Source organism: Notechis scutatus, chromosome 6 (genome assembly GCF_049901735.1).
Source record: "Notechis scutatus isolate UNSWTSFEM ecotype Mainland chromosome 6, rNotScu1.2, whole genome shotgun sequence".
In the NCBI taxonomy this organism is placed as follows: domain Eukaryota; kingdom Metazoa; phylum Chordata; class Lepidosauria; order Squamata; family Elapidae; genus Notechis; species Notechis scutatus.
Window position 1 is genome coordinate 50,745,686 of NC_142014.1, and position 20,158 is coordinate 50,765,843.

The 20,158-nt window shown below is 38.7% G+C and overlaps 3 protein-coding genes across 8 annotated transcripts; 1 reads left to right on the forward strand and 2 right to left on the reverse strand.

Moving 5' to 3' along the window:
* The first annotated feature begins 868 nt into the window (after positions 1-868).
* Positions 869-6,480, forward strand: NDUFA6 (NADH:ubiquinone oxidoreductase subunit A6). The gene is made up of 3 exons (XM_026694779.2): positions 869-1,019; positions 2,436-2,551; positions 6,267-6,480. The coding sequence occupies exons 1-3, from the start codon at positions 878-880 to the stop codon at positions 6,396-6,398; spliced, it is 390 nt and encodes a 129-aa protein (XP_026550564.1). The 5' UTR covers positions 869-877; the 3' UTR covers positions 6,399-6,480.
* An 894-nt stretch (positions 6,481-7,374) lies between these two features.
* SMDT1 (single-pass membrane protein with aspartate rich tail 1) lies at positions 7,375-10,303 on the reverse strand. 3 transcript variants are annotated; one of them, XR_003373558.2, is made up of 4 exons: positions 10,093-10,303; positions 8,649-8,789; positions 8,153-8,232; positions 7,375-7,671 (listed from the first exon to the last, which is right to left on the reverse strand). XR_003373558.2 is itself a non-coding variant. In XM_026694781.2 (4 exons), the coding sequence occupies exons 1-2, from the start codon at positions 10,234-10,236 to the stop codon at positions 8,652-8,654; spliced, it is 282 nt and encodes a 93-aa protein (XP_026550566.1). In that variant the 5' UTR covers positions 10,237-10,303; the 3' UTR covers positions 7,375-7,671; positions 8,153-8,170; positions 8,649-8,651. The 3 variants fall into 3 exon arrangements, 2 of the variants coding, with proteins under 2 accessions (XP_026550566.1, XP_026550565.1); XM_026694781.2 differs by having other exon boundaries at positions 8,153-8,170; XM_026694780.2 differs by lacking the exon at positions 8,153-8,232 and having other exon boundaries at positions 10,093-10,301.
* Positions 10,304-12,424: 2,121 nt separating this feature from the next.
* Positions 12,425-18,306, reverse strand: PHETA2 (PH domain containing endocytic trafficking adaptor 2). 4 transcript variants are annotated; one of them, XM_087968227.1, is made up of 3 exons: positions 18,170-18,306; positions 17,479-17,914; positions 12,425-15,283 (listed from the first exon to the last, which is right to left on the reverse strand). In XM_087968227.1, the coding sequence occupies exon 3, from the start codon at positions 15,270-15,272 to the stop codon at positions 14,463-14,465; it is 810 nt and encodes a 269-aa protein (XP_087824353.1). In that variant the 5' UTR covers positions 15,273-15,283; positions 17,479-17,914; positions 18,170-18,306; the 3' UTR covers positions 12,425-14,462. The 4 variants fall into 4 exon arrangements, with proteins under 4 accessions (XP_087824353.1, XP_026550558.1, XP_087824354.1 ...); XM_026694773.2 differs by having other exon boundaries at positions 12,425-15,287; XM_087968228.1 differs by having other exon boundaries at positions 12,425-15,287; positions 18,157-18,249.
* Between the last annotated feature and the right edge of the window lie 1,852 nt (positions 18,307-20,158).

Consider the following 20,158-nt stretch of genomic DNA (forward strand, 5'->3'; position numbering starts at 1 on the left):
CAGCCATTGGTATATAGGGAGAAGAGAAGTGGAGGTAGCACACAGCCTTGTGGGGGCCCTGCGCTGATTGTACAGGTATGGCATCTGATTCCGCCTAGCTTCACCTGCTGCTTCCTGTCTGTTAGGAACATCTGATAAACAGCAACTTAGCCTATAGGAATACTAAGGGCAGGGCAAAGGGTTCCTAAGAGTTCCTCCCTAGTTCCTTGGGCTGTAAAGGCAACAGGGAAGAAAGATTTGCAAGATTCTGCTAATGTAAAATCTGGCAATCCTGTTTACCTCACAAGGCTGACACAAGATGCCTGAAATTCAACCATATGGACCACAGTAGAAGAAACAATCATAGAAGCAGCAGCCTACACAGTGGATGCTGGGAAAATAATAATATTTGATGAATTATAAAGATGTCCCATTTTGTACAAATTGAAGACATCTAGCTCATTTTCACAGTCCTAATAATTTTGACTTTTTGTGTTTTATGTTTGCTTGGGATACAAAGCAAATGTTTAAGGAATGTTTCAAGATTAATGCCACAGCGCTTCTACCACACATAAATCTCTACTTTCTCCCCACCCCCGAACCGTAAAATCAGTCTGGCGCACGTCAACTGTGTTGATATTCCCACTTTGGGATACTTAACTTCCGGTTTGCGCGGTAGCAGTCAAGTCTGAGTTTACTAGGCAATGTTCAGTTTAAATTCTCTCAACGCTGTTGGTCAGCATCCGTAAGTGGGTAGCCCTCTCTTCCAATCAAAAAACCAGAGATTAGCCAATCGCCAGTCATCTTTAGGTGAATGTCATAATTTTAGCCAATAAAAATGCTAGCCATTCTCCAGAGGAAAGGATGGGGGTGGGGTTTGTTTAGCTTCATAGGAAACATGGCGGCTGCCGGGGCTGGGAAGGTAGCGAGTACCGCTGTAGGAGCCGTAGTAAAACCAGTCTTCAGTCGGGATTTGGCTGAAGCCAAACGGCACGTGAGAGAATTATATAGAACTTGGTACCGCGAAATCCCAAATACGGGTGAGGAGCCGTGATTATGCTCGCGCGATCTCCGCCGTCAAGGTCGTAGGGACAGAAAATGTTTAACTTGGTTCGAAAAGGAGCATCGCAGACCGGAGTTGTCTTTATATTTCCTTCAGGACTTCTCCGGTCTGAAGACCATAAAGGGTAGTGTCACATTTTCACGGAAATTCCTTAAATGGAATGGGCACTTTAAATCGCCTTGATGACTGGACGCATAAATAGAGATAGTTGCTTGGGATTAGGTTCATAAAGTTGGAAGAACCTAAGAGGTCATCTAGTACAACCCCTTCCATTCTGCAGCATTCACTACGTTATCCCTGATAATTATTTAGCCAAGATTAATTAACGATGTATATGCATATATGGTTGTATTCATTTGAGATAAGGATTCATGGCATAAGTATAATTGAAACTCTTCTATTAATATCTTGTTTTTCTATTATCTTGTCCCATCTTTGGTTGCTAGGATTCATTCTTATTCATTCATCTTTATATTCATTGTCAACTATATTATGATCCAGAAATAAATGTGTAAATATTAACTGCATACCCAGGATATAGCACTGGACATTTGTTTGCCCAAAAAAACACATGTGAAATAGTTGCTGATATAGTTTCATAAATAGCACAGAGGGGAAAGATAAACTTTAAAAATTAACATGTGGATTTAGAAGGCTACAGGGGTTTCAAATGTATGCTTGTAAATTCTAATTCAAAATTTTGATCAAACTGATTCTCAACATAATTTATTTGAGAATCCCAGATATAAAAAACTGCCTTTTAGTTTAATATTTTGTATTATTTTACGATATATTACCTCAATACATAACTTTTGCTTCTGCTTAGTAAATGAAAGTACCTGTGCTATATACATATAACAAAAATGAGGTTTTTAAATACCTGTAGACTGTATTTCCACAGGACATTATCTAATATAGTATTTAATTTTGGGGCAGGGGATTTAATTTTGCCTGTGGAGAAAGTGCACTAATATCTTGAAAACCTAGTTATATGTGATAAAATCAGAATGTTATTCTCTATAGCAGTTTCTGATTTTTCTACATCTTAAAAGATCTTTTTCTACTAATTAATTTTTTCACATATGTCCCATAATTTTCAGTAAAACAACCTATAAATCAGTGGTGGGATTCAAATTTTTTTACTACTGGTTCTATGGGTATGGCTTGGTGGGCATGGCAGGGAAAGGATACTGTAAAATTTTCAGACAGAGGTGGTATTTGTTGGTTCTCCAAAGTATTCAAAATTTCCACTACCAGTTCTCCAGAACTGGTCAGAACCTGCTGAATACCACCTCTGTGGTAAATTAGTTTCATCAGCAATGGTGATAATGTTGACAACTGATGTACATGGGATTATTTTTCACTCATAATCATTGTTTTGCTTCTGGTCTAGTGCATACATATCAACTAGAGATTACAGTGAAACAGGGGCGTGACAAGGTGCGAGAGCTCTTCATGAAAAATGCACATGTTACAGACCCCAGAATTATTGATTTGCTTGTTATTAAGGTAAGACAAATAATACTTGTTCTAAATTCAAAGCAGATGTAGGATTGGGGAAGCTATGATAATTATTTCATCTTATTGTCAATTCTGTGTGAAAATAGAAAGAGTGGGAAGTTGTAACATACATAAAATACCTCTTATTTGTATAAGTTCTTTTTGACTGAGTTTTCTTCCTTTAATGCTAAACATATTTGGTAATATGTTCTACTAAGCAAGTAACTGTTTCGAAGAGGCAGTTAAGATTCTAGAACAATTGATTTGTAACAATCCCATATTGGCTTCTATTAATTGTAACTTGTCTATCCAAGTGCTTAGAAACATGTTGCTTGTCAAAGACCAGCTAGCCAATATAGATGTCAAGTTGCGAGTGTTGAAGTTTCCTAGGTCTTTCCCCTTTTAGAAATAGAAATGACATTTGCTCTCTTCCAATCTTTTGGAACCTCATCAGAAGTTCTCAAAGATTATTGAGAGCAGGTTTTGCAATCCCCTCTATTATTTTATTCAATATTCTGAATGTAATATATCTTGGAGCCATCTATTCAATTAATTTAGCCAGTCTTTTTGTGTATCCTTTTCTCATTAAACAAATTTTCTCCTGTAGTTACTAATTGGAGTATGACACCTTTATATCTTTTAATTTTATCCATTCAACTCTTATTTAAACTTCAATGTATACCTTAAGGTTATAACATTCAATATAATACATAATACATAACTTCCAATCGAATTCTGCTTGGTACATTCTTAAAATACACACTATATTCTTTTTAAAAAGGAATATAAATATATAATTAATTATTCCCCTATTTCTCTTATGTTTTATAAATCATTAAATATTCATTTTATTACATTTATTTATTAACAAACATTCCACTAAATTACGATAACTATTTTATCCATCATTTTAATCATACATTGTTTCATATTTTCTGAAATCATTTCTATTTCTAATATAACAATACTATCTTATGTACCTTTGCAGAATCGCTTTTTCAATTAGATTTTCACCCATTATCTCTAAATAGGACCTGTTTCTCTATATCTTGTTTCTGTCCTTTATAACTTTTCCTTTCTTTCTTCCCTCTCTTCTTCTCCCTCCCCTTTTTACCCCCTTGTCTCTCTACTTCTAATTTTCTCTTCTGCATTTCCCTCTTCTGTTGCTTTCTAATTTTATACTTATTTTTCAAACTATTCTTTTTTGGGGTTATTTTTCCAAATCTTAAACTTTCCATTCTCTTTCCCCCATTCCTTTTTTCCCCCCACATAAAATTACTTGTTCATTAAAGATGGCTTCTTCTTTGTCCCAATCTTCTTGTTCTGCAGGCATTTCTTGTTGTTTCTCATAGTTCCAAATCTCCCTTTCTAAGAATTGAAATACGAAGCCAAAAGAACCTCTCCCTTCTTGTGCATCTTCTTTGTACTTTTTAAGTTCCATTTTCAGTTGTTCTAAAAGTGGTGCCATTTTAAACTCTTTTAAACAACCACCCAATTGATTTTAGTCATTCAAATGCAGTAACCAAAGGTCCAGAAGTCACCAAGTAGTCCAAATACTCCCGAGCTGTTTCTTCTTACTTCTTTTTTCACTTTCTCTTCCTGGGGTTTTACTATTTTGTTACCATGTTTCAGTTAAAATGTACCTTTTAGAAGTCTTGTTGAGATTTTACTGTAAGTTCTTTTTAATTCCAGGCAGTCTCCTCCCTTCCAGATCCTGCCCTTTTATTCTTTTTCTCTCCTTTCCTGCTTTCAAAAGCTTTTAAGTATCCAGAAATCTTTATTATCCCTTTGACATTTTATTTTCAGCTTAAATGCCTATTAATATCAAAACGGTTTTCCCCCCCAATTTCTTCCTTAAGTCTCTTAGCTGTCAGTATAGGGAAAGGGAGAGGAGAAAAAAAAATCAAATCCTTTCCCTTTTCTCTCTCCTTCGCTGCTTGAAAATCTTCTTTGGGAACAGTTATTTTTTTATAGTTTAAATTCCAGGGTACCTTATTTGTTGCTTTTGCTGTTTGACCCAGTCAACCAAAACTTTCTCTTATCTTCCTCCTGCACATTCTTTTCCGGTCGACTTCTTCTTTGGGGTGGCCATTTCTGACCACCACTACAACCGCCTTCGGGAAAGGGGGTAATGGCCAGCTGAGGAGGAGAGATGCGGCTCTCCTCAACCCTGCAGGCAGTCTCCCCCCTCTTCACCACCTCTATGGGGTGGCTTAGCCCCGAAACCAGCCAGCTCGGGGCGCTCCAGCGGCGAGCATGGATCAAAACCGCGCAGAGTCACGGTTTCGGTCTGTCACCGAAGAAGCTCAAACCAGAAGACCAGTATGATTTGATTGTTGATTGTACCCTATGACTGTCATTAAGTGTTGTACGTTATGATTCTTGATTCTTAATGAATGTACCTTTTCTTTATGTATACTGAGAGTATTTACACCAAGACAAATTCCTTGTGTGTCCAATCACACTTGACCAATAAAGCATTCTATTCTATTCTATTCTATTCTATTCTATTCTATTCTATTCTATTCTATTCTATTCTATTCTATGGGAGATGTAACAGATGCAGCATTTGGGACTGGGTGTATTCATTCAGTGCTGTCATAAATAAATGGTCGTGAATGAATGGTTGTTAAGTGAGAACTACCTGTATTGCATGACTCTGTGAAAGAGTGATAATCTAAATTAGACCCCTAAAGATCTTCTAACCAGGTGGTTTTACAACACTATCACTTATTCTTTCCTTTTCCTCTTATCAAAATGCCTTTTAACAATATTTCCACATTGATTCCTGAATTTCCTGTATATATTGGGGACATTCCAACATCCCTACTGGATCCCTTTGAATAACTTGCTGTGGGCCACTTATAAGCAACACTCTGCCATGTTTCAATATTGCCTATTGCTGCATATTTGCCTTCCTACGGTCAGATCCCTTGTTCTCCCAGTTTATTTCCCTTATTCTATATTTAGTATAGAAACATTTTTAGTAGCATGCCTACCAATATTGCCATCTCCTTTGTAGTTCTGCAAAACTCTGAATCTCCTCTTAATGTCCTGCTTCCCACTTTGTGTTGTTTTCTTGAGTCCTTGGTTGCATATTTAGATCTGGGCTTTTGCTTCTTTCTTCCATTTTAATGCCCTACTGATGAGACCTGTGAGGCTTCTACCAAACATTTTCTTCCCAGTTTTTGTAAGATATATCTTCTCTTCCCAAGCATCCTTCATAAAGGGATCATAGATAGAATCCAGAATCTTTTAGGTGATACCATGTGCAGAGCCTACCTACAGAGTACTAAGAGTCACACTAAGCTAAGGGTCTCTTACAAGGCAGCAGGACTAGACTGTCTTTTTTTTTTTCCTATGAAAAAAAGGACAGCTTTCCCCCCAAGATTTACAACAGGCACTACAGGGTGGGTAGCATTGAAGAAAAAAGAGAGGCATTGCCAGAAGCAAAAATGCAACTTCTTACATCCTGTTTCCTATTAGAGAGCTAACATGATATAACAGATTTTATAGCACATCTGATTTCCTAAAGAGGGCTTTGAAATTAGATGGGCCATGAGTTACCCATTCTGATCTTCTCCTGAATATAAACCTGCTATTGTTGTTTTTAAAAATCAGTTATCCATTTTTGATAATTTTGTTATTAAAATGGATTTGACAGGAATTATCACCTGGCATGTTGATAATTTAAGTAATAATTGTTCTCTTATTCTTGGTATAGGGAAAAATGGAATTCCAAGAAACAATCAATGTGTGGAAACAAAAGACCCATATGATGAGATATTTTCATGAGACAGAAACACCGCAACCCACGGATTTCCTATCCAAGTTCTATGCAGGCCATGATCCTTGAACTAAATCATCAATAGAGAATAATGACTCTGTTTTCTGTTCCAAATAAATGCCTGTATCTTAACACTCTTCAACAGAAAGTATTCAAGTAGGCATGCATTATTTATATTGATTCTGACTATTTGGTGCTAATATTTCATCCTGAATTCATTTTGCAAAATCTACTTCACTATAGTGTTAAGTATGTCGTAAGATGTCCACTGCAAGCAATGTCTTAAATAATATATAACACTGCAATCTAAAAAGTAATACTAAATTTCTCTTTAGTATATGGTGGGATTCTGTTGGATATATATACAGAAAAGATTTTATTTCAGAGAAAAGGAACCAAATGCAATTCAAAGTATTACATTTTTAGGAGTCTAATGAATTTTTAAATATTTATTTTAGGGGGTACGCTACAATTTTCATGTGTTTACTGCTGCAAAATCGTAGCAATATTCCCAAATTCTGGAATAAAAATCTCATGCTGCTTAAATGATGGCAGCAGAGATGGAGGTTACATATTACAGTTTTTAAAAATTTAGCAACCTATATAATACTTCCATTATACATCCTAATTCTATAAACTTTTGAAGGTATTTCAGCTGCATGTAATACAAATAAAAAACTAGGTAACAGGAAAAAATCTAATTGTTATACAATAGATGTCTAAACAGTTTGTTTTCACCAAAATTATAACTAAAACTTTCTAAAAGTTCTATAAAATGTGTATTTACACTGGCTTGTTAAATATTATATAGTTGATTCAAGTGAATCAAATAAGATTGAGAAGTTGCTTTATGTACTTTTCTATAGGCTTGTGATTTTATTCCTTTCAGAAAGAAAGCTGACATTCTATTTTATATAGTATCAAAGATGGATAGCACAATCTAAAGCACATTCATTCAGAAGGACGTCTCAATTTAGTAAACGTACATTCCCAAAAGGATGAAGACAGCAACTTAGTATATAAAAGAAACACACGAGCCTTGATCTCCAATTCTTAATTTACTATCCAGAGGAATTATTTGTATTAATTAGGGATCCAGTGTATTCAGAAATAAGGTACACTCTAAGCATGCAACAATTGTTGAATCAAGGCATATCTATGTATTCTTAAATAGATATATCATTTAAACATTTTTTTTTATATGTGCACAGAACAATCCTTGGTACAATAGGAAGTCCAGCTGTTCCCAAAATGTTCATTAGCCATCTGAGAGGAGCTGATTAAACATTGATATCAGAATATTTTATTATGGCTTTGTTCCTCTTACTGCCACATTGTAGACCTGTAAAAAACAGGAAATATTTCACACTATGGAACTATTTTGTGATAAGATATTTTAGAACAATTGGATAACACTTTTAAAACATGCAGCATGCTGCAAAATGGCATAAGGAAATAATTATTGTCCTGATATTATTTAATTTTTGGAGTGCTACTTCAGCCTGAAAAGAAATGGTGTATACCTGTTTCCTGATCAGGAAACAAAGAATGCATTGGCTCAAATGGAAAAGATTCATATGCATATTAATATGCATATCACAAACACAATACTATTGCATGATCACAAATACTATTAAATCAAATTTAATGTGTATTTTAGACGTATTTAACAAAAATACTTATACTAGGCTATTACAGAATAGAATACCAAGTATCTACAAAGTCTTGGAATATCAATTCCCATCATGTTGTAATTATTATACAAAAAATACTATTGACATATATAATTAAAAATAGGTAAAGCATAATTTGCATTTGCTTACTTTAGCTTTACTGCAGAACTGGATGTAGAAGATAACAGGAAAAAGAAAGGAAGGCATCAGAAGAACAGGGACCATTCATGCTATGATAATGAAAAGATGTTAAGATATGGAAAAGATATAAATAGATGGGTTTCCATCCTCAGTTTGAAGCTGCAAGTTTCCTTTAAAATATGTATGCACAATTAGATTATAAAATTGTTTGAAGTTGGCAGCAAGGAATTTTTAATTTTCAATTGTGTAACCATGAACTAATCCAGTTTTTTCATCCTAAATATGCAAATTACGTGGTTAAAAAAAAACATGAGGGAAGAACAAAAATAGATTTTGTTCAGTTCTTTCAATTCATTCAAATTTAATTTTTACTTGGAGCTATCAGGTTTTTTTTTGTCCTAGACCAACTGTTCATTTAATCACCTTCCCAAACCTCCCAACATGCCAGTCATAGGCTACATGCAGCTGTTAACATTGAAAAGGGTTGGGCAGCTAATAACTGTACCTGTTAGTCGTCATCATCGTCATCCTCTGGTACAAAGATATCATGTTCTTCAAGCAAGGCTGCAAAACTTTTGCTGATTTGTGTCCCAACATAGAGAAAGGGAATTACAATGGCAAACACACGGACAAGTCCAAATGGCATCTACAAGGATTAATGAAAAGCTGGTTAATATCTCTTGGCACACGTGCGAATACATATGAACAAATTTATAGCTTCCAGAGTATAACTAGAACAGATGGAAAGAACAAAAAGAATCACACAGCTGCCTCGGTAAATTTAACTATTGTCTTACTGTACTCATTTTCAGGAGCAAGCATTTTTGAAAATTACCTTCAAATAAATCATGAAGCATCCATAGACCGAATAAGTACCCAACCCCATAAGAATAATATAGTTAATAAAATACATCTTCAGGTTGTTTCCTATGTGGGCATGAATAGAATTCTTTATTAGACAAGTGTGATTAGACACACAAGTTTTGTTCCAGTGTGTAAGCTCTCAGGGTACATTCAACTATCTACAACAGGGGTCCCCAAACTTGGCAACTTGAAGCTTGTGGACTTCAATTCACAGAAGTTGAAGTGCACAAGTCTTAAAGTTGCCTAGTTTGGAGACCTCTGATCTACAAGGAAATCTACTTGTTTCAAATTACAAACAGATCGCAGAGCACAACGGTATCCTCGTTTGGATTATCTCGACTTCCAAATCGCAGTCTTCCTGACCAGCCAGCTCTTCTGTTCTCAATTTACGCGGGGCTTTTGTGCCTTTTTGTGCCTTCTCCGCTGAGTTTCTAAAACAACTGAGGCATAGTTTTCGGGGATTATAGAATAGGAAACCCCTTGCAACGGGATAAAGTCTCCAAACTTGGCAACTTTAAGACTTCAACTCCCAGAATTCTCTAATGGATGAATTAATTAATATAGTTGGCTGGAGAATTCTGGGAGTTGAAGTCCACAAGTCTTAAAAGTTGCCAAGTTTGGGGACCCCCTGGGATAATGGCACCCCTAAAGATAAGCCGGCCTGCTGCACAATTGCCCAACCGAACTAACCAAAAGCGTTCACCTCACTCACGGCAAAACAAGATTAAATGAAAAGGTTCTAGTAATATTTTCTCTAAGAGGATGGAGGGAGCACTTCATCTCCCCCCCCCCAAAAAAAAAGTAATTGCCGGGGGGCGTCACAGAAAGGAAGTGAGTCGAACTGGTCCTCCGACACGAAATAAAGTTCTCGCCCTTTAACAGTATTATTTCCGCGCCTGCCCCGAGCGTTTATTTTATCGCTAGGCAACGGTCCAATACCAACATAATCCGCTTTTCCAAATAAGCCACACGCAATTGGCTGAAACAGCCTGCCAATTTACCCCATTCTTGCTAAGCGATTGCTCGGTTTGGTTCCTACCCGTTTCTCCTTGAGAAGGCACGACTACCTTTCACACTCAACTCACTTTGACGGGCTTAGGCAAGATGGCGCCAGTCCGAGTTACAGTCATATTTCGCGAAGATAAAACTGTTGCTAAGGGCGCCTTTTGATTCTCGACGGGTCGCGACCTTGCCCAAGAGCCAGCCGTTGACCACAACCGCGAAGCCATCTCCTTCAGCCAGCTCCTCCCCTAGGAATCGGACACTTTCTCGATAGCCGGAACTAGCGAGAGTGGGCGGTGCTTTTTCAAACCTCGCGAGATATCAATAGGCGGAAGGAGAAACTATTTAAATCGCGGGTGTCTGAAAAGTTTGAATGAGTGGTGGGATTTTTTTTAAAGCTTCCATTTAGAATGACATGTTTAAATTTTTCTTGAGCGGCATTGAAAGTTGCCAATAAAAAAATAGAAGAATTTAATATTTTAATAACGGAGTTGTGTCTTGTCTATCTCTGCTGTCTTGTGGTTCGTTGGGAATCTTGTAACCTGAGCTTTCCAGACTTATTTCTCAGTCTCTTCTCTTCATCTTCATGTGAATTGGGTGTGGGTGTGTGTATAGAATGACCAAGGTCTTGGTCTGGATTCAAGTCACCTTATCTGATTCTAAAGCGCCTGTAGGCCAGATAAGGAATAACTGATGGAAACTCAACAAGGAGAGATTTAAGGAGAAACTTTCTGACAGAACAATCAACCAATGGGACAGCTTGCCCTCGGAAGTTGTGGGAGCGCCATCACTTGAGACTTTCAAGAAGAGATTGGACTGCCATTTGTCAGAAATGGTGTAGGGTCTCCCGCTTGGGTGGGGGGTTGGACTAGATGACCTATAAGGTCCCTTCCAACTCTGAGTATCTGTTATCTGTCAAATCTGTTATCTGATTGTTGCCTTCGTAAATGATCTTACCTCTACCTTCCAAAGTCATCCTCTATAAAATTTAAACAGGACAGGAAAAACATGACTGTGGCTCCTGGATTTATTTCTTATAATAGTGATGAAGGTAGGTGGAGATGGGCTAAGAATGGAGACCTCAGCAAACGTCTGGATTCCTGGTATATTCTTTGTAGCTTCTGGCCAGATCCAGGCCAAATGAACCCTGTACTACAAAGAAAAGACCTGCTTTCCACTTTAAAGCCAGCTACCTGTTAGGAATATGGGTTCTAATCCTTCTAATTCTTCAAGATGCACTTTCACCACTTTCAAGTCCTTTTGAAAATTTCAAAGCCTACCTTGCTGCCAACTTAGCTGCAAGCATTCTGTATCTGTTCAATAAATAGATGGTTCCATAACTGGACATTCAACCAATGCTCCTCACTTCACGTGCTTCATGAACAGCAGCCCCCCAACCTTTTAGGTACTAGGGACGGGTTCCAAGGAGAGAGGCTTTTCCGTGCACTGTAGGGGTCATGGATTCACACATTGCTTGCATCCCACGGATGAGGCTTCACTTGTTTGCACAGCCCAGGTCCTGGTATGCCATGGACTGGTGCCAGTCTATGGACCAGAGGTTGGGAGCTTCTGCTGTATTAAATCTAAGCAGTCACTGTGATGGGAGGTTGAAGCCAGCAAGACCTTTTTTCTCTGCATAAAGGATTGGTGAAATCCTAGCTATTAGATAGCCCCTGAACCTTCCAGTGATAGTGGTGGTGGTGGAGGGAGTATCTCGTAACAAAGGCAAGCAGAAGTTCCTTTTCAGTGAAGTGTTCCTTCTCAAGAGCTCCAACATTCCTACTGCACAAAAAAATCCATTACAGAAAAGTCCATTCAATCATCAAGTTTAGATAATGGCATAGGAATGGGCAAAAGCTGAACTGGTAAGAGCAGCACAAACAGCATGCAGAAGCAGCCTCCGGTTCCAAGCAACAAGATAAAATCAGAAATGGATTACTTCAAAAATATATCAATAAAGAATAAAACTGCAAGTTTAGGAATCTCTACAAAATGTGATGGCCTCCCAAGATAAGACTTTGCAAAGAAAAATTATCAGGGACTGCCACATGACCAATCTATATGCTATTTCTAAATGCTAGTAGCTTGGGAACAGCAGCGGAGAGGCATTGGTGACCTCTCTTTTTCTTATGGGCCACAGACTGTTGGTCTCTTTATTCTTTTACAAGTTTATAATTTTGATAAACCTTTCAACTTTAAAGTAAATACAGTTTTCTCAAGACTTTAAAAACTAACATTTATTATTTCATATTTTTGTGTAAATGAAGTAAAACATGATTCATGAAAATCTGTGCAATTCATAAATTTGTTTCCAATGTAACATACTTTTCTTTGGCTTAAGGTAGACTCCCTTCTGGAAAATATAAAATGAGTGTATACTGCTTTAAAAAATCATTACGTTTGAGCCACAAATAATAATATAATATTGTACTTTATTGTACTATTTTGGGTAAAATGCAATGTATAAAACATATTTTATTTAAAGTAACATGCAATGTATATATAATATAACATTACCAGAATGTTATAGGAGGTTATTAGCTTTATTATACAATTTAGCATGCTTTTTTAAAACTACTAATAACACTATTATTGGTTGTGATCAAAACTACTGGAGGAAAAAAACGGAACCAGGTATATGTCAATCACAAAGTAATTCATACAATTCCCCAAACTTAATTTTACTAGTATGTATCATGACAATTTAGTTTTATCTTACTGAGCAGTCAACATAATTATTTTTATTTCTGAAATAATTAGATTATTGCAAATGACCAGTAAACTACTGGTAAGTATATAACTGCTGACTATTACCATACAAATGCTGTATTAATTTGTAAGGTAATAAATAATTCTTGTTTCATTAATTCAATAATTAGTTATGTTAAGGTCATAAATATGGGCCATTAAATTGTGAATGGGCCCCCACAATCAGAAAGCAGCAGAATAATAGATAATGAATGCTGAACACTAAATTAAACTCATATTCACATGAAATTATGTAAGATTGCTTTGGATGAATTTCTGCCATTAATCTGTAGCAATATTATGGATGGAACTAGAACAAAGTATCAAAAGCAACAAATACAGCTTTAGTCCAGTCTTAGGAAACTATTGTATAAAAGAGATACTGAGGAGGATTATATCATCACACATTACATTAACAATTTAAGTAGCTGCTGTTATTTATTTGGCTTTTGTTATCTAGATTGTGTTGCTTAGGTAACCTTACTTGTGCTTTTTCTGCCTTTTGTATTAGTATACATAGTCCTCGACTAATGACCACAATTGACTCCAAATTTTCTGTTGTTAAGCAAGACAGTTGTTAAATGAGTTTTGCCCCATTTTACAACCTTGCTTGCCACAGTTAAGTGAATCACTGCACTTGTTAAGTTAGTAATGTGTTTGCTAAGCAAATCTTGCTTCCCTATTGATTTTGCTTGTCAGAAAGTCACAAAAGGTGGTCATGTGACCCCTGGACAATGGAACTGTCATAAATATGAGTCAGTTGCCAAGTGTCTGAATTTTGATCATGTGGCCATGGGGATGCTGCAACGGGGTTGGTGTGAAAAACAGTCAGATGTAAATTTTTTCAGTGCCAACAGTTTTAATTCAATGTCTGTATATGAAGATTAAGTTCCAAAAGAAAGAAAAAACACAAGTAAGGTCAGGCATACCTAAGGTATGACTATGAATCATATACTGTTCTTATGTTTTATGAGGGCTGCCCAGTGTTACATTTGACTCCACGAGATGGAGGTTCCTGAAAATATACATACATACATACATATATATATTGACTATAAATTCTTGAGATGATCTTAGGGAAGCAACTTTTCACAGCTTTGTCCTCATCTGAATGAAAATCTAAAGTATATGAAATGCCTATCATTAAAATATAATGTATGAATTGTATGATCTGTTTTTTTCTAATGATTAGTTAAGGCAACTCACTACTATACTGTTCCAGCATCTATCAAAATAGCTACAATATGCAGATGAAGTACAATTAATAGTATTACATGGAGCAAAAAGGAGGAAACGACACATGGATTCTTCTCTTGCATCGAGAAGTAGACTTTCTGAAATAAAGGTCTGGAACACTCTTTTTTGAGCTAATACAGCGATTTCTTAGAAATATCTTCTTGAATTCTGAATGGTGCATAATTAAGAATATGGTGGTTTTAAAATTCCTGGCAATAAGGTGTAAGTGGCAATAAATAGAAAGCAGACTTTTAATTAATCATCCAGTCTGGAAGATGCAATAATGGTGTTTCTTAGATTTTATAAACTAGGAGTAAAACCTGCAAGTAAAATAAGGACTCTGCCTTGGGCAGAATGTTGGACTAAAAGGCCCCCAAGATCCTTTCCAGCCATATGATTCTATAAGTGATTCAAGAGGCCTGTAGAAACCTAACGTCCATTTCTCTCTGTCCTGCAAAATGTATTTTCTTCAATGTGTTCCTATTTCTACTGTCTTCTTTCTTTCCATCCACTCTCTTCTCACCTCTGCAATTTCCTGACCGTACCAATTATGCAACTTTGAGAAGCAGGTAGTCTCTGGAGATACTGGACTTTCCTGTGTGGCAGAGGCAGACCCAGCCAAAAATGTTCCACCTATAGCACTGCCTGTCAGTTTTCGACGAGGAGGTAAAGGTGGGGGCTTCAGAAGTCCTCCACTGAGATCAGAACATGCCATTTCTGCAAGAGTGCAACTATTGTCCCATGTGGAGTAACCGTTCTCCAAGATGACAGGATGCTCTTGCATGGATATCATCATGGGATTGGATAAATGCCTTTTGCGGCCAGAAGACAGTTTCTTTGGTGATTTATGGCTAGCAGCTAAGCTCCTCTGAGCCTCTTCGAGCTGTTTCTCTAGTTCCTTGACTACTAGCCTCATATAATCAAAGCTGGCCCGTGAAAGTGCCTTCACCCAAGCCTCCATGGCAACTTGGCAGTCTGCAACCAACACATAAGATTTGCCACCACTGCTATCGAAGCGGATGGCAAAAGCAAATTCCTCAGCAGCCTCGCATAGTTCCACAGTGCAGCCCTCTAACACAATGAGACCCAAGGGGTCACCGCTCTCCCGCTCTTCAAAGTAGAACAGCAAGTTGCCCTTGAGAATGAACCAGCGGCGCTGGTAAGAGGAGACATGATGGTTGTGGTGATGGCGCTCCATACGCTTGCACAGAAAGCCAGTATGATCGGCTGGCGAGTCACATCTGGCGTAATGTACCACGCTACGTTCATTGAGTTTCATTGTAGTAATATCTGCCTTCCAGAACAAAGAAATGTACTGAATTATCACATGATTATTAACCCAGATAAAACTGAATATAGCATTATGCATATACATATGCACTACTGCTATAAAATACTGACACAATACATTTGGGGTGATTATAGGGAGATGGCAATCACAACCATGCAGGCAAAGGCATGACTGTTTTTATGTACACTCCAAAGATGATCTATTTAAACGAGGCAGGGCTTGAATCATGTCATCATGCACACCACTTTTTACACCCCATTTCCAATGGATGCTGCTTTTCTGCTATTTAACCTTCCTTTCTAAGGATCTTATTGTGGATATTTATAAAGTAACAAACTCTATGGAGCTAGACCATATAACCTCTGGTGCTAAAATAATACAAAGAGATTCTCTCATTGCATTGTTTGATAACATGAAAAATTCTTGTTCATCTTTGTAAGTTGGTTATAGACTACATTTATTTGCAAACAAATTGCTACCTGCAGTGTAAATGACCATGGATTTTCATTAAGAGTTTGGGACCCCCCAGATCCAAGAATTGAAGTGTTTCCATCTTTGGTCCTGGGATGGGTTGGCACTGCCACATTCAGATTAGGTATGTAATCTCAGGGTTTTCTTGGACTCATAGATTCTGAAAATGTGAGTTGTGTGTATTCCTGGACTGTGAAGCCCTGGTCATTCATGGTCATTCATACCTTAATAACCTCATGATTAGATTCTGTAATACATTTTACATGGGGTACTTTGAAGACCATCTGGAAGCTTAATTGAGAATGCAGCAATAGACATTGGGGCACAGCTTGTTGCGCCCATGTAAAACTGCTATTTCATGAACTGCACAGGTACCCAATAGGTTTCTGGGCGATATTCAAGGTGCTGGTTATCACGGGAGTTCCCAATCCCTGGTATTAGACAGTGACCTGTTAGGAACCAGGCCGCACAGCTGGAAATGAGCAGCAGGGACATGATCTCTTTTCCAGGTCCATGGAAAAATGGTCTTCCATGAAATCGGTCCCTGGTGCCAAAAAGATTGGGGACCACTAGGTTATCACTTTTAATGTCCTACATGGAATAATACCAGGTTACCTGTGGGACCGCTTTCTCCCAGAAACATCTGCCTGCCCCTATGCTCCCATTGGGAAGACATACTCCAAGTACATCTTACTCCTCCTACTCTTTTAAAATTTACCATCTTGTAGAAAGCAGGGAAGCATGCCTTTTTGGTGGTTTCCTCCTATGCTCTCCCTCTCCATATATGGCAGGCCCAAACTCTTTAAGACCTGTCTTTATCCTTGGATATTTGGATCCAGCAGCAGCCCCTTTTGATTGCTTTTTATAACAGTATTGGGCTTGATTACCATTTTATATCTAATATTTAAAAGAAACCAATTAGAAAAAATTGGACTCGGCTATTGCTCAAATCAGAATGCCAATGGAACACAATGCCCAAGGAATAGCTGGGAGAGGGATGCCCACACCAGTCTAAAGTGGCCAATAAGTGCCAGGCTGATCTCATTCCTGGCTACACCACAAAGGAACAATTGGTGAAGCATGTGGGGTTCTATCTTTTTGTGTCAGGAAAAAAACGTAAACACTAATGGTAAGGATCCCCTAAGGCAGTCTGAGATATGAACTGGGAATCAGATGAAGGCACCATCCTGAGGATCCAAAAGAAGTTGTTGCAGTTATATACTTCTATATACAGCACAAGTCCAAGTATAAAGTGCCACTTTGTTGTAAGCAAGAGGCTACAAGTTTAATTCCTGGCATCTCCAGGTAAAGATAGGAGGATGAACCCAAACCCTGGCTCTAGAAGAGCCCTCACCAACTTGGGCTGACTGTTCAGATAAGTGGAGGCTGTATTTCAGATAAATAAATTTCCCAAGTAACAGGGGAAGGCCAAATAGATGGTTTCTCCAGCAGAGTCATGGAGTGCACTTCCTCATCTTAGGCAGACCCGGAGCAGTCAGAGACTAAAAGTTACCCCCGGAATTCCCCCCCCCACCTTTTCTCTCGGATAGAAAACCCTTTTCACAACTTTTAAATGACAGAAGAAAAGGCAGGCTAGTTAGTTCAGGAGTGTGTGGAAGCGGAGTGAAGAGGAACCTCCGTATTAACGGAATCGGAAACATTTTTTAAATTTAGGGACAGGCCTATCCTAAAAAGCTGAAGCGACGCTTATCCACAATCGTACCTTGTTCACACTACTACCGACGACGACGTTACCTTCGGCTTTAACTGCTTTTTCTTAAGCCCTGGCGTGTCCTCCTTTCCTCTGCTGGCTCCCCTGTTACGGTGCCCTGCTCCTCGGGCAAAACCCGGAGCGTAGGAGCATTAGAGCAGAAGCAAATCCTGCCACTATCCGGGGGGGAGTTTTTTTCGCAATCCAGATTTTCCAATAGCTTCCCGAAGGGAGGTTTCCCTCTTTTTAGCCCCCCCTTCTCTTGGGGTCCTGAAAACCAAGTAGGAAAGAAGCAGGCCATTCGTCAACAAGTAAAGGCTGCTCCATCGTTTTTCTCTCCTGCGCGGTGGTATCGCTTTTCCTTTAACATAAATTGGGTGGGGTAATATCCAGCTCAGCCGAAGTTTTCTCTTCCCAGTCCGAAGAATGTTGCTTTTATTTGGAGAACCTGTATTTGAGACATAAGTGAAGTTTTGCTTTTGATTTTTCTATGCACTCTCACTTTTCCTCCAAAAACACACATGGTCATGGATATATAGTCCCTCCCTCTCCCATTTTGTTTTTCCGACAATACGGATCGGTTGGGAGGCGATTTCAAGTCACCTGCGAGATTGGTCACTGACTGGCATTTGAATTTCGTCTTCTCCAGTCCTGGCCCAACCTCCCCCTAGAGTGTAACTCCTTGTCTACCTCAAAGCATCACCTGAAAGAGGCGAGGGGTAACTCTCCGCTGTGACTACTCGAGTCCTACCGTTTTACGCGTGCCGAACCCCAGCGTTCTTTTAAATGTGTTGGTTTTATTTTCGGCCGCGAGAGGGCATCGCGAGGCCACGAGTACATCTGAACCAGACGGAAGTCAGGGAAACAAACAGGATCCGCAAGCAATTGCTAGGGGGTGGATTGCTTAGCTGGGCGTCATGGGTCGGCCGTATAGTTGAAGAACGCTGTCCAGGCGGGCTGGCTCTGGAGAGTACACGCTAGAAATCAAATCGACTTTCTGGTCCCGAGGATGATAGTTAATAAACAACTATCGTACCTGTTCAGAAGGGTGAAGTACAGTTGCTGCAGAGGGATTTGAAAAAGAAGATGAAAAAAAAGGGACTGAAATTAGGCGTTGCTCTTTTTGTTTCTTCTCGGCCTCTCCTTCCAATATCTGAAATGAACTCATTAAAAACAAGGAAGACAACCTGTAATGGCCCAAGAAATTCTGCAACACAAGATTAGCTTAGTTTTACTTTATTGTCATTGCACCTCATACAGTGAAATTAAATACCATCTTCAGTGTACATTATGATTATGAAAATAAACACAAACACATCATTCACATTGTATACATTGAATTGAAAACCCCTGATATTGCATTAATATTGCACTATACAGTAGAATTCAATAGAGTTACTGCCCTGGGATAGAAGCTGTTTTTCAGCCTATTTTGTCCTTGTTTTTATTATCTTGTACCGTCTGCCAGATGGTAATAGTTCAAAAAAAGGGTGCCCAGGATGAGATGGATCTGTGAGAATGTTTTGAACTTCTTAAGGCAGCAGGAGCTTTAAAGCTCTTCCAAAAAGGGGAGAGGGCAACCAATGTTCCTCTGGGCAATGATGTTAACCCTCTGGAGTGCTTTCCTATCTGCCACGGCAATTGGAAAACCATACACAGGTGCAGTAAGTTAAAATACTCTCTATGGTAGCCCCCTTTCACTCCCACCCTTCCTATTCCACAGAGAAGCTCCAGTGCCTTAAAATAGGATTTGTTTCCATGGATGGCAGCAGATTAATCTGTGGATCCAACATAAGCTATGTGTTCTGTCCTGTCGTAAGACATTGTTTGATTCTCTTGCGGCTCTGGAGTTGAAATCCACAAGTTTTAAAGTTGCCAAGTTTGGAGACCCCTGGCATAAGGTCATATATTACTAGAAAGGGGGAGAGGATGGGTGAGTTTAAAACAGTTCAGAGTAAAGGGACAAAAGAGATCTGAAGAGTTGCTTCCCTGGGTTCTGTAGCTAACCTGTCTCCACTGTATAGTCACACCTGCATCTCTGGTTCCATGCTATATTATAAGGCATAGACATAAAGGCAACCTTAAACCATTTTTACTGGTTTGCTTTGTAAACCTTGGACCACTTCAGCTCATAAATGTGCCACCAGAAGAATGTCCTGTATTGTGATGAGACATCCAAGCAAATTATTCCACCTACAACTTTTGAGGCAAGGCACTCCTAATGTCTCTTCCATCCATTAGATCAGTAGTTCCCAAACTTTTTTGGTCCACTGCCCCCTTGGTGCTACAAACTCATCCTCATCCTCATCCCAACCCAGGGGTGGGATTCAAATTTCTGTGGGTGTGGCCTAATTTGAGGGTGTGGTTTGCTGGTCACATGACTGGGTGGGCGTGGCTTGCTGGTCATGTGCCTGGGTGGGCGTGGCCAGGTGACTGGCAAACCAAATACAAGTGGTCTTCACTTAATGACCGGTTGTTTAGCAAGTGTTCTAATTTATGACTGGCCTCTCCAGAGCTACTTGACCAGGTTTTGGAGTTTTGACAGCTTTAGATCAGGGGTCTAAATCCCACCCCTGCCTGTGTGTGAGAGAGAGGGAGAGAGAGAGGTTGGATCAGATCTCTCTCTCTCTCTCTCTCCCACCAACGCCAGAAAGCCACCGTCATTCAAAATTCATATTAGTGGTCTCCGGGA